Here is a 17,970-nt window from a genome sequence, read left to right as displayed (position 1 = left end):
TGCTAAACTACTGCCAGCTATTAATACAGAATCCAGATTGTTCTCTGTGTCCATCCTAACACTTTAATGATAAAGCAAGTTTGGTCAATAAATAGTCTTAATATCATATTTTAGAATTTTTACTAAAGCAGTGGTTTTGAAAGCATGATCCCCAGACCAGCAGCATCAGCATCACTTGGAAATGTGTTAGAAATTTACATTTTTGGTTCCCCACTCCCTAATGAACTAGAACCTCTGCAGGCGGCAGCCCAGTAATCTGTGTTTTAACAAGCCCTCCTAGCGATTCTGATGCATGCTCCAGTTTGAGAACCATTGCTCTAAAGCATTCCTTGTCTTATGCTTCCCACCGGGGAAACAATGTCCCCCGGTGGCCAAAAACACACACGCTACTAAGTATATATACATATTTGTACACTATACTTTAAAAAATCACCAAAGACAACTTTCACTATTTTTTTAGTGGATTTGAAACACTGTCCCCAAATTCACATGTGCGAGAAATTTCTATTTCTTCTTCTTCTTTTAAATCTAATACAATTTAAAGCTGAGCATCAGTCCCATTGGATTGTCAGGAAATTCTCACTCAGTATTAAAACACCCTTTTCTCCTTGGCCTCAACCAGAACCCAGGAGGCTTATATATATATGGTGTTCAAAAAATGGGAGATGTTTCTTGACCATCGCATCCATTATAGCCTCTGATGACATCCTTATTGTCCAGACTAAAATGGATCCCTGAGGTCAGTAGCCTGGACTCAGCTCTACTCAGCACACCATGCACCCGCTTATCTGAAGTTTTGCCCCCTTCTGGGTGCACTGCCGCAGATCAAGGGTGGATCCCTAGAAATTACAGGATTCTATTGGTTTTTGTCCCTGTTCCTGTTTCTGGAACGTGCTCCTTCCTCTCTTGCCTCAGAGGCACTTCTCTGGCTCCTCCTACCCACCAAGAAACGCAGACTCATTTTTTTAATAAACTTAGTCTTTTACAAAAGATTCAAAAGGCTTCTAAAATGCTGTAAAATAGAATTTCCTGAGATGATGAAAATGTCCTCTATCTGTGCCGTCCAGTACAGTAACCACTAGCCACATGTGGCTACCGAGCATTTGAAATGCGGCTAGTGCAACTGATGAATTTAATTTTTTATTTTAATTAACTGTAATGTAAATCTAAACAGCCTTATGTGGCTAATGGCTACTTGATTAGACAGCACAGTTCTAAAGTCTTTTGTTTCCACCCTGCGACAAAAATACTCATGGCATAGATATCTACACAAATCAAGGAGGATGGAAAATACGGAGAGCATGACAAAATAGCATCTCAAAAATGTTCACTGGCGATGAGTATAGGAGTATGCATTAGACTGTTCAACTTTTCGTTTGTTTGAAAATTCTCAAAATAAAAATGTAGGGAAAAAAATACACTGCCACAAATGAAAGCCCAGTTATAAATGGATTTATGAGCAGGGATCCTGAGGTGTGAGCCCCAGCTGTTTTAATTCAGCCAATTCAGACAAGCGGTAAGGCTGATGAGGAGGACCCAATGAATGATATCCAGGAGCTGGATGTGAAAAGAGAAAACCTGGATACTTTGGGGTGAGAAAAAAAAAAATCTCCTCAGCTGTCAAAGGGAAACAAGCACTGCCTCCAGGCATTGCTCTGAATGGGAAAGGTCGTCTTTCAGAGGCAGTTGGAGTCGGTGCCTTCAGGATGGAGGGAATGTCACGTGCGCCAGTGTGAAGTGATACGTTGATGAACTCTGGCCTCATTTCTTATAGAAAAAGAAATCAACCTGGCAGAATGAAAGATATTTAGAGCAAGCAGGTTGGATGACAAGCTGGGAAGAGGCAGTTCAGTAGAGCAGAGGTGTCATACAGTGGCTATTAATACACAGATGCTGAAATGGATGCGGGGAAGGAGAGACTGATGGAAAAGGCAGAGAAAGGAAGATCAGTCAGAAAAATTATATCCAACATATCCAAAGAAGATCACACGAGAGCATAACATCCTGCATAACCTCAAGTCTCCTAGGCATGGAGTCCCTGTCCCCTCCTTTATTTTTGCAAACTCAACGTTTTATGTTAGTGTGTATTACCTCTAAGCAGTGTTGGTGACTACAGAAACTGATATAAACCAAGTTATCAAGAATCAGACACCTAGAAAGCTAAAGCCTGATTTTTCTCAACTGTAAGGTAAAAATTAGAACGGAGCTTCAGTTAACTCATGTCTGGAAATAATAGAGTGTCTAGGAAGATGCGTACTGTGAATCTGATGTTGGGTAAGATCATTCAGATGTGAACTGAGACCTAACTGCGTAAAATCTAAAACAAGGTCCTGCCTACCTCAATGTCACACCAGGCAGAGGGGTCAATTATCGCTATTCTTCCATCTTGTTCTATCAACCAGAAAAAGATTCTTTAAATAAGTAGAGGAAAGGCAGATGGCATCTTGTCAAGATGTTCTGTATATCACAGTTGTAAACATTTAAATAATTCATTATTTCTATTTCAAAACACCAGACTCTTTTGAAATGTATTTTTCTGTGTCTTCTCTCTCCTACTTTTACATAGATGAAATGTCAAGATATAGCCAATAAAAAAAAAGAGAGAAAAAATAACTCTCCTAGTAAGTCTCTGTCACGGTATTTGAGCAGCAAAATTCATTACATCTGATAGTTCAGGTGAGTAAGAAGCAAATTTCCTGTTATCAAAGGCTCTTAGCCTTCAGATATCTAAGCTGCTTAGGTATTTTTTTAAAAAAACAAAGCATTATACAATGGTCTGAAAGAAGTCAGTTGTAGGAATTGAGTGGAAAGATTCCCTGGACTATAACAAGCGACATGAATTTATAATTCCTAAACCTGGGCAGAGACCACTCAATGGAGTCTCTTGTTTACTTGCACTTCAGTAAAGTGCAAGCAAACAAGTTCAGTAAAACAGCTATTAAAGCTGTCACTACTTGTAATTTATTCCTTTCCTTTCAATATCTATTCAATGTCTATCTACCTTTACTAGACTTTAAACTCTAAGAGAGCAGGAACAAGAATTTTGTTTTCTGCCATAAGCACTCACTAAATGTTTAATGAATGGACGAAGGAATGATTAAACAGCATACTGTTAGAACTTAGACCACTTCCTCAACTTTCTCCATAGTGTCATTTAGCAAAAGAAATGTGATAAGCAAGTGAGTGACCATTATCATCTTCTCTCTAACTTAAATGCATAAAATCATAGAATTTACAGGGAGGAGTTATGACAATCATCTTAATTTTTGCATCAGCAGACATCATGCTTCACACATGATTCAAAAGTACAGTATTTTTTGTACTGTGTTACTTGGAAAAGAAAAAAGCACCAGAGAGCATATGGAAGGCTGGATCCTAACCTCAGAGAGGTAAGATGGCTTGCTCCATAGTCAGCTCATTAGTTCAGGAGGTTTCCTGTAACTGTGTCATGAAGTTTTCCTGTAAATGTGCTATGAACTTTTATATAGTGCTTTTCAAATTTTGAAATACTTCCACATAATCTCATTTAGTCTATACATTGCCACAGCAAACGTTACAATCTCATTTCCAATTATCTGTTACAAACGTATCAACTACAGCAGAGAAAAATGAATGACTTGCCCAAAGTTGCAAAATTATTAAGGGATAGAGTCTTAACTCAAATTCAGCAATTCTGACTTCAGTTAACCTCTACCTTTTCCATGATGTCACCTCTGAGACTGAACTGTGTGCTAGTTTATTTTGGTGTCAAACTTTTTTAACCTCTATCCCTCCTATTTCAACTTCATAGTAGTAGCCTTAAGAAGAGAAGACAAGACAGACGCTTCATCTTATCATTATTCAAAACTGCTTTGAAGTCTAGATTGGGAGTAGAAAACTGTGGGACCTTGGGTAGATTATTTTATATCTTTGAGCTTCATTTTACTCCTTTGTAAAATAAAGAAAAAAGTCAGACAATAGTTTCCAAAGTTCTTTCCAGCTCCCAGATTTAACGATGACATGTATTCATCTTATTTTTTGTCTACTTACTTTTACTTCTGTCTTCACTAGAACCATCTATTTTACCTAAGTGCTTTCTTTTAACTTCTTAAATATATGATGAAGTAATATAGATACAAGTGGATCAGTGTAAGAACTGGGGAGAAGAAAGCCAAACAGACTCAACTGAAGGGCCCCAATAGTCCTATAAGATTTACTAAATGCTGATGGACTCAATACTGTATTCTGTGTTTGGAGTAGTTGGCAGTACAAATAATTATAGGTTAAAGTTATTCAATGCTTACCATACACCTAATACTGATGTGTCCATTAAATATTAATTCACTTAATCTTCTTAATAACTTTCTGAGGTATTACATCTCACTTTACAGCTGAAGCACAGACAGTTTAAGTAATTTTTCCCAGTGAACAAGTAGTGAATGGTGTTATCAGAATTTAATTGCAGATGACCTATCTCCAGGGACCAAGCTCTTACCTATTACAATAGATTGGGTGGCTTTAAGGTGCTCACCATTTAGTAGAGAAGATTAAACAAACAAACAAAAAATACACCATAACTATAATACTAAGAATACACAAGCACAGTAAGTCTTACAGAGCACCATGTATTTAATGGAAAATTATTGCTGATAGAACGCCTATTATGTGTCAAGAACTTTTCATATGTCTGTTAGGTGTTTAATTTCTTTAGTAAATAAGGAAAATGAAGCTCAGGAAACTACTGCTGCAAGTCACAAAAGTAAATAGCATAATAGGAGCTCCATCTCAGGTCTGAGAGACTATATTCTTTCTACTACACCATGCAATCTCTCACAACCATCCAGTTATGGTGATCCCTAAAGGCTTCATTGCTATTGAGATTGGAGATGAACTCTGAAGAAAGAGTAGATTTTTCTCAGATGAAGAAAGAGCTCAGAGCAAAGAAAGAGAAAGCATTCCTAGAAGAAGGAATGGTTGTCCCACTTGCTTGAAATAAAAGCTCTGTGAAGGGGGAGGTAGGAGATAAGCTTTGAAAAGACAATAGGGTAAAGGGTCTTAGATGCCAGACTCAAAAGTTGGTAGGCAAAAGTGAGCCAATAAAAATGTCTGAGTTGAAGAACACATCAGTTTTTGAAGGAAGACAGAGTTTTTCATGGCCTGAAATCCAAAAGAAATTTCTCACATGAGATCTTATGCAGGGAACATCAAGTTACCAGGGACATCAAAGCAAATTCCCAGAGTAGTTTTAATCCAACAAACACTGATGAAATGCCAGGCATGATGTTTTTTGCTATATAATTTAACCGTCAAACAAAATTTGAAGGAAATTCTATAAAGGGCTAATTAGGTCCAAGTATGCAGCCTTTTGATGGTATGCCAGCCCAAATTTAGACTTTAAAAATCTCAGAAAGGTATCTTGATCATCTGTTCCTTTAACCATGATCCTTAGATATTTTCTTTCAGATGAACTTTTCACTTGTAACCAAAAGCATACAGTTCGAGATTATATACTTGGATGAGCACCATGTGGTATTCTCTGATGCATACCAAGTGCAGATTAATCCACATGCTTTGAAAATCAGACCAGAAGATACTACCAGTTGTGCATCACCACAAACGTTTAGCTTGACTATGAATGTTGGAAACAAAAAGCAATCTTCATAAAAATAATATGTGCCTTTTTGGGTGAAATGTTTTTTAAAGAGAAACCAGTGAGAAATATCACCTAGCCTTGAAGCCTGGGATAGTAGCCACCCTTTCTCTCAAGATGGTCATTACCTAACTACTGGCATGCGAAAAAGTCAACATTCACTGACTCCTCCACAAATTTAAAATTTGATTAAGGCAACTTTGAATCATAGATAAGGTAAGATAATTAACAATAAGATCAAAATTTGGAATTTATGTAAAAGATTCTACAAAGATCACTTAAACGTCAAACTTCAAACCACTATTTTTAAAATATCTTTAAGCAGGAATAGGAAATCTCTTATTCCACTATGTTTCAATTTAATTCTCTGAAGAATTCTACGAGCAGCTGACAGTTGCCTGACAGGTACAAACATAACAGTTTGCATAAGGATTCATTTTACTGTCAGTTTAAAAAAATCAGCAGTATCATTAAAGAAAAAGAAATATTGAAAAAATACGTTCCTCTCATCATCAGGATGGGCAAAAAAAGGACTAATTTAATATGCAATCTAACAAAAAACACGGGACTGCAAAGATGAGCCCAAGAAGCTTTATCCCCTTTCTGTTAAGAACTTGTGATTTTTCTGCGCCACCTTGTGGCCATAATACAACTACTACACGTAAAAGTTAAAAGGTTTTTCTCAGCGCTGGTCAGGTCTTCAAATAGCCGCATTGCGGGCATCTGCCTCTACACAAACCTGCAGAAAATGGTGCCTTTCTTTGTAGCCAGCGATGGGAAACAGACTGCCTTTTTTCCTACTTCCTCTCCCATTTCCTTCATTCCTTAATTCCATATCCTCGGGCCCGCCCACCCACTGTCCTCCAAGCGCCGTGTCCCTGTTCGCTCTCCTTTGCCCTCCCCACCATCCGGTCGCGCTCCACTCCCAATCCGCAGCCTCCCTCGGGGTCCCCGCCCGCCCCTCCGCGAGGAATCCCTGCAGCAGAGGCCCGCCCCCTCCCGCCGGCAACCAATGGCGGCGCGGCCCTGGCCCGGCCCGCCCCGCCCCTCCCGGAGCGCGAGCAGGGTTGGGGCCTCCTGCGCGGAGCGCTGCGCCCCTGGCTCTTCTGAGGGGCTGCGGCGGGCGCAAGCCCGGTAGGCCCGCGGCCCATCCTCGAGGGAGCCATGGACTCGCAGGGGCTGAAGGTGAGCGGGCGGGGCCTGGACGAGGGTGGCTTTGGCGGGTGGCGAGGGGCTGGGGGGCGTGGAGAGAGCGCGGGCCGACTTCGCGAGGCCATTAGTCCCCCGCTGTGCCTTTGCTGCCCACCTTCGCCGCGGGCCCCGCCTGGCCGTGTGGGCCTGGAGCCCGCCTCACCTGGTCCACCTCCGGGCCCTGCGTTGGGATCCTGAGGTCTGGGCAGCCTTCCCAGCGCGCTGCTTCCCGAATTGCCGTTAGTGTGCTCGTCCCACCCTAGTTGTTGTGTTCACTTTTACTTTTGTAGCCTGTTTGCTCAGAAAGCTTGGTCGACATAGGACACCTACTGCGCCTCCCGGGTGCGATTTTTAAGGACTCAGAGCAAACTAGTGCCATCTCCCCCCGTTGAACGTAAAAGGAGCACAGAAAGATTATATGAAAACAATTCAAGACGTAGGCTTAAAAATGGAGGAGTCTTTATTTTAGGGTGATGGTCTTCTCTGTTTATCACGGATTCATCCATTCAGCAAATATTAAATACAGTCCGCTTAAGAAATGATGATCTGAAAACAAAGACATGAGGCTTGAAAATAAGTTTCTTTGTAGGATGTTGGTCTCCTCCGTTTCATTTGTTCACTGATTCGCTGGGTCAGCGCATATTGATAGAGAGCTTACTGTGTGTCCACTGGAAGCTAGAGAGTGATGAACAGAACCGATTTTACAGCCTTCACAAATTTTACAGTCTAATGGTGGGAAAAAACCTTGATCAAATTAATTCAACAAATATTTATTGAGTGCTTCTGTGACTGGCACTATTCTAAAGCCTGAAGATAATATGCCCTTCAGTAAGACAACTAAGAAAACCCTTCCCACTCTTGGAGCTTACATTTGAGCAGTGAGGTTCAGACAGTACTGTGTTGGATGGTCGTAAGTGGATGGAGGACAATTTGACAGTGATAGGGTGTGCTGGAGTGTCTTGCTTTTTTGCAAGTCTTTGCTTTTTTTTGAGTCTTTATATTGTCTTCCTGTGAAGACTGGTCACATCTCCTTAAATTTTTTTCGTCGCCTTAAATTTATCCTTTCTGCTGCCACCCAAATGAACTCTTTAATAAAGACACATTCATGCTAAAAAAACATTATGGGGCTCCTCATCACTTAGACTAGAGGAGCAAATTCAAGTCCTTAATATGAAGCCCTTCTGGAGCCTACCTTCCTCTCCAACCTCCTCATCCAATAAACTCCCTCTTACTTAAGATTCTAGAACAGCGAATGGCAAACTTTCTCTGTAAGGGCCAGATAGTACATACTTTAGGCTTTGGAGGTCATAGGGTCTCTGTGGCATCTAATCCGCCATTGTAGCGTGAAAGCAACCATAGACAATACTTAAATGAGCATGGCTTTGTTCCAATAAAACTTTGTTTATGGACACTGAAATTTGCATTTCATATAATTTTCACATGTTATGAAGTATTTTTCTTCTTTTGTTTCTTGTGGTTTTTTTCCTCAACCATTTGAAAATGTACAAATCATTCTCAGCTGGCTGGCCATACCAAAACAGGCAGCAGGCGAGATATGGCCCACCGGCCATAGTTTGCCAATCCCTGTGCTAGAATATTCGATATCTTTTAGTCCTCTCCATCACCACCCTATCCCTGTTTCATTGCTGATTTCTTATCTCCGTGTTGTTGCAGTTCCTCTGCCTGGCTAACTCCTGTACCTTCCTCAAGAATCGTGAAAGGGGAACAGGAAGAGTGTATATGTGTGGGGAGGGGGAGTGAGGAGTTTGTAAATCAAGAGTCAGTTCTGAAGTCCTCCCCAAGATTCTTTCCCTTAATTTTACTCTTCTATCCTCCCACACCCTACCCTCATCCTCCTACATTCCCAAAGCAACTTGTAAACTGTTTTCTTGGATTTACAACATTGTATTTGAGTGAGTCTTTAAATTCTAGTCTTGTTTGAAAAACGTAAGTATTTCTGGGGCAAGCAGCGTGTCTTATCCATCTTCATATTTATAGTGCTTAGCCGAGTGCCTGACACGAGTAGGCGGTCAGTAAATGTTTGTTGGACTGAACAACCTAACCTGAACCAAGGTGGTGGTAATAGGTATGGAAAGTGAGAAGTAGACTAGAGAGACAGAAGAACCTACTGACTGGTTAGGCTTAGGGGGATGGGGCAGATGACAAGGGAGAGTTCCATGACTTGATTTCTGGCTGGGTGCAGGGGCAAATGGAAGATGAATCTGAAGCTTAGACGAGAGGTCTTGGCTGGACACATGGTTTCTTATTTCATCAACAACTGGGGTTCAGAGGAATCTTTTTTTCCAGAATAGGAGTTTTACAGTGTGATATAATTAATCCTTATAGTGACCCGTAAAGGACTAACAGCATTTTACAAATGAGCAAACTGAGGTGCTGTAAGATGGACCAGAAGTTTGAAACCAGGCCTTTTTGCCTTCTAATCCATGTCCTTATTGTGATACCATGCTACAGCCTTTCAGGAGAGTTAAAGGTGCTTCGTGACACTAAATGCTGGACAGAAGTCAAGTAAGCTGATATTAAAAGTGTCCTTAGTTGTGACAAACCAGGAGGTCATTTGTGGCCTTCGGGAAGGGGCACTGGAGGAAAACTGCACTTGACTGAGATATGCTGTAGGGTCTTAGACATGGAGTACGGATCACGCTTTCAAGAAACGTGGCTGAGAAGAGGACTAGTGGGCAGTAACCACAAGAAGAGAAGCAAAGTAAAAGTTACAGAGAGTGTTTGCCTAACTCTGTTCTAGAGAAGCATGTGGACTGTAGCCCTCCAGAAACAATAGACTGTAAGAAAGAGCTGTCTAGTCACTTATATTTTGATCCTATCAATCAGTGCATCATCCATATTTCTCACTCCTGCTGAACCAGGGATAGAGTCAGAGTAGGTATGGGATGGCCCAAATTGGTTTGTGGAGGTGAATCAGGTCTATCACAGCCATGGTGAATGTGGCTTCCCTCTTTGATTAGGGTAGCAGCTAAGCCTTAGATATGATCCTGAGAAAAATAGTGTGAAGTGTAGACCCAGTTAATCAGAACTTAGTATCTCCTGATAATAGTTTTTCTGCCTTGTAAATCTAAATAATATAATTTTGAAAAAAGCTTGAAGATAATTTCTATTAAAAATTGTTTAGATCATTTGTTCTTACTGACAACTATTTGTTATAGAACTCGATAAAAAACAAGATAACATTTGACAGTAAATTGCTGAGTTTGTCATTACTTTGTAATGCTATAAAAACAAAATATGTATTTTAAAAAGAAGTAAGATTTTTTAAAAGGTCTGGCAATGGAAGCCTCTTTTCCTTTTTTTCCTTATTCCTGCTTTTTGTTTATATTCCTGCTTTCTAAAACCTTTAAGAAAATGTGGACAAGAAAAGAGGTCAAAGTAACCCGATTTCAGTATTAGGAGAAAAAATTGAAATTATTAGAAGACATTGAGTTTTGTGTTCATTGTGATCTGTATTCCTTATTAAGTGTTAGCCTTTAACAATATTTTAAGGAACTCGGAAGAAAAAGAATCACATTATCTAAGGTTTAGATTATTCAAGATTTTAGATTAATATCTGCTTAGAGTATTTCAGAGCACCAGAATCTTTTTTTAATGTTTAGTCTTTATTTCCTTTTAGACTTTGATTAATTACTACTGTCAAGAGAGATATTTCCATCATGTGTTACTTGTTGCCAGCGAAGGAATGAAGAGGTATGGTAATGACCCAGTCTTCAGGTTTTATCATGCCTATGGCACATTGATGGAAGGTATGTGCTGACTATTAAACATGTTCCTTAAGTTTTAAATTCGTATTTTGCACTAAGAACAATTTTTCACTTCATAATTTTGATTTTCAGGTAAAACTCAAGAAGCTCTTCGAGAATTTGAGGCTATTAAAAATAAACAAGATGTATCACTTTGTTCTCTAATTGCACTGATATACGCACATAAAATGAGTCCTAATCCAGGTATAGTATTTGAGTGCAATGCTTAGGACCATTTCTCCTACTCACTTCATTTTTATTTTTCTCAATTACCTTGGCATTCAGTCCGATTACACTGTATTATATTATCTATGGATACTATTTATATCATATTTGTTTTATCTTCCTGACAAGATTATAAATTCATCAATCACAATGAATCTGTGTCTTATATTACGTTCATATTCCTTATATCCTATGGCAGAAGTTTCATTAATATATAGGGATTGTCTGAATTAATGTAAAGGTGAATGTATAATCGCAATTATTAATCAAACAAAAAAGGACGGCCCCAAATAGGTGTATACATAAATTGCTGTGCAGCAGCCAACTTTACAACTTGTTATGTGCAAACATACAGCTACATGCAGTTTATCTCTTCTACTATATCTGAAGCTTCTTGAAAACCTTTACATCCCCCTAAGGGGCTAGCTCTTGGAAGATACTCAGTAAATTTTTATCCAGTAGTAGCTTGGGAAATATGACTAGATTATAGAAGGAACTTTATACATAAACCAGCAATTAAAGTTGTGTGAACTGTCTTAATATATAGTGTATCTTAATGACTGTGGCAGAAGAATATCAGAATTATAGGTACTAAAGAAGAAATAGCATTGTATTCTTCCACATATATCCGGTAATAGCTAATAGCATTGTAAATATAGATCTTGTTTCAAATAATTAGACAATAACCAAATGTCATAGAATAGTTTTTTAAATGTTAGAAAACAGTGCTTTTCTTAAGCAAAGTATGACATACCTCCTTCACTGCACATACACGTATCAATAAAAAGTTATTTAAAACATTAATGTGTCTGGCAGGTAAACAGATCTAACAACTAGATGCTTACTTTCTGCAAGGGACTGTGTCAGATACTGTTAGAAGATGTAAAAGAATTGTAAGAAGTGATTCATGACATCTAGTTTATAATCTAGTTGAGAAAACAAAATGTAAAAACCACAAAGATTAAATTCTAATGCTGTTACTAAATAAAATGGTAAGAAATAAAACAAATGAGTTCATAGTTAATTGAAAATGGTATGTACTGTTAATCCATAGGAATAGGCTAGGAAGGCTTTGTGGAAGATGGGGACTTTATCTAGTCTTTGAAGAACAGGTATGTTTTGAATATAAAGCGTGTTTGTCAAATAGAAGTAATCAATGGGCAGATACATGGAAGTGGTTCAGGATGAGGCTTTTCTGTGGATTCTGTTTCTCTGTGCTCCAGCAGGAGTATGGTTAGCTGGAATAGAGAATTTGCACAGGAGAGCTGTGGTCAGTAAGTCTAAAAAAAAAATGCTATTAGTACAAAATGTTTTCTTTCAAGAGTCAAATTTTCATTTAATTGGTTATTCCCGACAGTATTGGTTCTGTTGGGAAATGTGATTTCCAGGACACTAAAAAGATGGAGGTAGAAATATTGTTTAGAGGCACCTGAATACTGACTCTGCTTTCCACCAGAGATGATGCTCAGTGGGCTTGAGCTCAGCAGGGCCCTGGATGTCTGTCAGTATTGCCTAGGAAAGGCCTAGGTTGTTAGTGTGTGTTCTTCCTGAAGGCTGGTGTAAGCCCTGATTATAAAAGGGCTATGACGCAGTAAGAACTTGAGCTGACATCTGGCAAGAGCCAGCTTTGTGCAGACAGTGTCACAGTTAACTGATGCCCTGTTAGGGACTTGACAGAAATCTGGGCGGGAAAGTACAATGCCTGCTCCTGCCCTGGATAAATTCTGTTTCTGTATCATGACGATTTATTGAAAATTTCTGAAGGTACTCAGGTGGGTGGTTAATCAATCTGTAGCTCTCCAGAAACAATTTTGTTTCTTAAACTCGTAAGGTTGTTCCCTGATAATTCCACATTTAAATTTAGATTTGTATCATTGGAGTTAAAAGAAAGAGTCACATACTTTGGGGCATTTCCAGAAAGGTGCAGTCCATTAGAGTCACAGCCTTCAACTTCGACATCTCTTCTTCCTTATTGCATAGCTGATCCTGATTCTGACTTGATCCAGGATTTGGATCTAGTTGACGTTTGTGTCCTAACACACACTCTTATATAGTGGATTTAATAGAAGTGATTAGAGTTATTAGAAATAAACCACCTATTTAAGGGAGCAATCGAGCAGTCAGTATTAAGCTATGTAAGTAACATTAATTATACTACCCTTTCGCTGGCCTGTAACACTAGTCTGGCATGTTTATATATTTTAAAATTGGATTAGGGAGTTGGGTAATTTGAGTACTAGTCCAGAATCTGCCCCTAATAATTGTATCATTTAAAAATCATTACTAATTTTTCAGGTCTTATTATTAAAAAATACTTGCATATATAGCCTTTATGTCTTGGGAACACTATAAACTATGGAGCCGTTGTGTGCATGACGGTAGTTGTTAACTTGAAATGTGTCTAGTTTGAGGAACTGAATTTTAAATTTAACTAACTTCTAATTTACTTTTAAATTTAAAACTGATAGTTGATTCAGTTATTAGAAAACTTATGTTTAGACCAAGTATATGAATCTGCTTTTTCAACTATAAATTTTATGAAATCTAAGTACAAATCAAGTATTTCTGAAGAAACTTTAGTATCTTAATTGAGATGTGTTTTGTGTAAAATACATACCAGATTTTAAAGATTTAGTAAGAAGGAAAAAAAGCAAAGTATCTCATTAATAATTTTCATGTCAATTATGTGTTGAAATGATAATTTGGATATATTAGGTTAAATGAGAGATATATAATTAAAATTAATTTTACTTGTTTCTTTTTACTTCTTTGATGTGGCTACTAGGAAATTTTAAATTACATATGTGGCTTGCATTCTATTTCTATTGAACAGTGCTGCTATAGAGAGAACTATATTCTCTGCTCTGTTAGTCATCTGACCTATTATAACTACTTGATCAAGAATTTCATTTTCGTTTAATGTCTTTTTGCCCTCCCAGATAGAGAAGCTATTCTGGAATCAGATGCCAAAGTGAAGGAGCAACGTAAGGGAGCTGGACCACAAGCTTTGTACCACGCAGGCTTGTTTTTATGGCACGTTGGTCACCACGATAAGGCGAGAGAATATATTGACAGAATGATCAAAATGTCAAATGGTAGTAAAGAGGTAGCCGGTTTTCTTATTTTGAAATAGTAACATTAAAGGAAACTTATGTTGTTTATATATTCAGTAGTATCTGCTGTTTATTTTTATTTATTTATTTATTTTATTTTATTTTATTTTTATGAGGAAGATCAGCCCTGAGCTAACATCCGTGCCAATCCTCCTCTTTTCGCTGAGGAAGACTGGCCCTGAGCTAACATCTGTTGCCAATCCTCCTCCTTTTTTTCCCTTTTTCTCCCCAAGGCCCCAGTAGATAGTTGTACGTCATAGCTGCACATCCTTCTAGTTGCTGTACGTGCGTGGGACGCTGCCTCAGCGTGGCCGGACAAGGGGTGCCTCAGTGCGAGCCCGGGATCCGAACCCGGGCCGCCAACAACGGAGCGTGAGCACTCAACCGCTAAGCCACGGGGCCGGCCCCTCTGCTGTTTAAATCTTTGTTTTTGCCACCTCTAGTCTCGCTTTATAAATAACAGCTTTATTTTAATATTTTGTTATTTTGTAAATTTGTGGTTCTCTGAGGTTGTTTATTTTTATGCTGTTTATTAACTCTTGGAAAGATCTCTCCCTGGTTCCTTCCCTTCCTTCCTTCCTTGTCTCTTTCCTTCCTTTCCTGCCATTGTCCTTACTGAACTGCTCTAGATACGCGGCACCATTATGTGCACTGTTAATAATACAGAGATAAGGAAGATATAAACTTTACTTTCATGATTGGATCATCTGGTAGTAGCATAGAGCACATACCCAGCTAATATTGTCAGAAAATTTGCAAATGGCATGAGAGAGGTGTGATGAAAGTGTACAGGAAAATAATAGTTAACATTTCTTGCTCACTTTGTGCTAGGCGCTATTTTAAGTACTTAAGGAGTGATCACATTTATAAGTGTTAGGAGAATGAGGAAAAATTTCTTGAAGGAAGTAGCATTTAAACTAAACCCTAGAGAATGGCTCCCGTTTCCACAGGCAAAGATTATGGAAAAGGGAAGTAGATACTATACTCCCAAGGTGGGAAATAATAGATAGAAATGAGAAAAACAAGGAGACTGTTGGTTCTGGGTACAGTGAGAAGCTCACATTTCGCAGGAACACGGTACATAGATGAAGAGGTTGGAGGAAAAGCTTGGAGAGATGGGTTGGAGCAAATTGAAGGATCTTGATAGCTAGGTACAAAAATTTGTATCTAATTTGATAGGCATTGAGAAGTCATTGAAGGTTTTTAGTCATGGTAGTGATATTATTAGAGTACAAATTCAGAAGATTAATTTAACAATGGTTTATAGGATGAAATGACCTGGGAAGAAACTAGAATGTAGCCAAAAGAAGGTAGTACTTTCCAGCAGAAGGTTTTGAGGGTCTATACTAAAATATTGTACAGTGGGTATGAGTTTGAGAATTATTAAATACCCACAAGACTTGTCAACTGATTATGAAGAGTGGGGGAAAGGTATTGAGGTGTCAGATGATCAAGATGTCTCTCTGAGGTTTTAAGCCTGTATGACTCAGAGACCAGTTAACATGAATAGAAAATATGTTGGGATGAGAAGGTAGTCCTGGAAGAGGTGATGTATTTGCCTGAAGATGTGCTATATTTCAGGCCCTGGCAGAACAGTGAGATGGAGATAGTAGATGAGCTTTTGGAAAAAGAAGAAAAAAGTTTAAAAAGGGTATTGGACTAGGAATAAAGCTTGGAAATCATTCACCCAGAGACAAGAGTGGAAACACTTTGAGTAGGGACCCTGAGCTAGTGAGTCGAAGTAGCATTGTTTTAGTATTCTTATCTGTCTTTTTAAGAAATACGGGGGGTAAATATAATCTTAGTTAAAGATTTGTATATTTATGAATTAACCTAGAAATTTTTGACAGAAGAGTGGATTTTACAGTTTTTTATCTGACATTAAAAAGAAAAATAATCAACCTGTATCTGACTAATTTCCAATCCTATAAACCTTATAGCCCATTGGCTCACTAACATTTCTGAAGGGAAACATCCATGACTTCTTCAGTTTTTAATTTTTGAGGCCATTTATCCGTTCATTTAAAACTCAGTGGACTGGCCCCAGAGATTAAGGAGATAGTTGTCAAATTATCTTAATTTTTAATGTGTGTGAAGCAAGGCACTTTAGTTCATTTGATCTGTTTGCCCAAAAAGAGGTAACAAATTCTTATTTATATATTGAATTACATGTTTAACAATTATAAATAATAACCTACTAGCAAAGTCCCATATAAGAATATTAGTTAGAATTAATGGAATATTTGACAAGCTTCTTAATTATTAATATTGAGCACAGTAGTGATTTTAAAGGGTGAAATTCATAATAAAATATAGTTCCCAAGACTCTAGGCTGGCAAGGGTTTGAAAGTGATTTTACGGCACAGACTTATTGTTCATAACATTAGTTGATAGAGTACTTTTTATTACTAAGTGCAAAAAAAAATGATATTAGATTTACCTTTTTCATCAACATTTATTTATTTCATTTCCAAAGAAATGGAAGTATGATTAGAGTTAATTTGTTTTACAGGGACAGGTTTTGAGAGCATGGCTTGATATTACAAGAGGAAAAGAACCTTATACTAAAAAAGCACTAAGGTATTTTGAAGAAGGATTACAAGATGGAAATGACATTTTTGCTCTGCTGGGTAAGGTGAGTTGGAGTTAGGATAAATAAATCATGTTTTCAAATTTAATCATAATATATTTGAAACCCAATGAAACTCTTCAAAAAGGGTAATTTTCATGTTACTTTTATCAATTCTTAACTGTAGGAGGGTCTCGCATTTGTGTAAGACAATGAACAGTAAACTAAAGAAATGTATTCCATACCAAATTCCTGAATCCTGGATAGGTTTTGCTGTTGTTGTTTTGTACATTATTTACACAGCAAACATTTATTGTGTGTCTGATATGTGCAAGACATCACTCTAGATACTAGGGATGCCCTGAGCAAAAGAAAACATCCTGCTTTTATAGAGCTTATATTCTATTAGTGGATACAGACAGTAAATAAAATGAGTGAATTATGTAGTATATTAGAAGGTGATAAGTATGTTGGAAAAATAAATCAGGGAAAGGGGAAGAAATAGAGCTGGGATATGAACTTGCAATTTTAAATGATGTGGTCAGAGGAAGTGACATTTGAGCAAAGGCTTATAAGAGATGAGAGTTAAGCCTTTCCTGGGAGAAAGCATTACAAGTAGAGGGGATAATAAGTTCAGATACCTTAAGCCATGTTCAAGGCATTTCAAGGCCAGGAGACTAAAGTGGAATGAAGAGAGAAGTGAAGGCTAGAGGGAAAGAAGGTGGACATGGGGGGATGAGGAGAGGCGGGGATGCTTCCATAAAGCCTTTGGCTTTTACTTTGAATCAGATAGATAGGCAGCCAATGAAAAGAGAAATAACATAATCCAACTTACGTTTTGAGGGATGAGCAGTTGAGAGTCATTAGAAATCATTGGTGGGTGGAAATATTTAATTTGGACCCTTTTGTTTCTTTGATGCCCTCTAAACACTTTAAAAATATTTTTTAGGGGCCGGCCCTGTGGCCTAGTGGTTACGTTCAGCGCGCTCCGCTTCAGCGGCCTGGGTTTGGATGCTGGCCCTGACCTACACTACTGGTCAGCTATGCTGTGGTGGTGACCCACACACAAAATAGAGGAAAATTGGCATGGATGTTAGCTCAGGGCGAATCTTCCTCGGGAAAAAAAAAAAATTCAATTTTGATTCAGCAAAAAGAAATTAAATGTATATGTTAGGAAAAAGTCTATTAGGTAAGCAGTAATTTGGGGAGGTTTGAAAGAAAAAGAGGAGAGGAATGGTGTCTTGGCTATTGTTAACGTCCGCGTAGCGCTCTTGTCAGTTTCTGTGGCTAGTGAGCTTGTTCCGATTTCTGCTGCCAGTGCATGTAATATTCGGGCTGATCGGACTCCAGTTTTACCTACTGGTACTGCTAGAGCAACTGAGCATTTAGCAAGTTTTTTAATAAAGTTTTTCTTCATCATTTCTATACCTCTCTATTCCTTAAAGAAAAGCTAATTGATAATTGTCTAAGGTAGGG

General features: G+C 38.3%; 1 protein-coding gene across 4 annotated transcripts in view; it reads left to right on the top strand.

Annotated features, from left to right (window-relative positions):
* The first annotated feature begins 6,703 nt into the window (after window positions 1-6,703).
* The window catches only part of TTC21B (tetratricopeptide repeat domain 21B), a 73,792-nt gene continuing 62,525 nt past the window's right edge, over window positions 6,704-17,970 (top strand). For 3 of the 4 annotated variants that reach the window (XR_009221417.1, XM_058549167.1, XM_058549169.1), the window contains exons 1-5: window positions 6,705-6,814; window positions 10,461-10,590; window positions 10,681-10,791; window positions 13,752-13,918; window positions 16,438-16,560. Coding sequence is in view for 3 of the 4 variants with exons in the window: in XM_058549167.1 (XP_058405150.1) it covers window positions 6,794-6,814; window positions 10,461-10,590; window positions 10,681-10,791; window positions 13,752-13,918; window positions 16,438-16,560 (552 nt within the window). In the remaining variant the exon portion in view is untranslated. Of the gene's footprint in view, window positions 6,815-10,460; window positions 10,591-10,680; window positions 10,792-13,751; window positions 13,919-16,437; window positions 16,561-17,970 lie in introns of all 4 variants that reach the window. The other variant, XM_058549168.1, reaches the window with a different exon arrangement.

Source organism: Diceros bicornis, chromosome 10 (assembly GCF_020826845.1).
Source record: "Diceros bicornis minor isolate mBicDic1 chromosome 10, mDicBic1.mat.cur, whole genome shotgun sequence".
Taxonomy (NCBI): Eukaryota; Metazoa; Chordata; class Mammalia; order Perissodactyla; family Rhinocerotidae; genus Diceros; species Diceros bicornis.
Note: the sequence above shows the minus strand (reverse complement) of the source record. Positions and strands in the feature narration are given on the sequence as shown.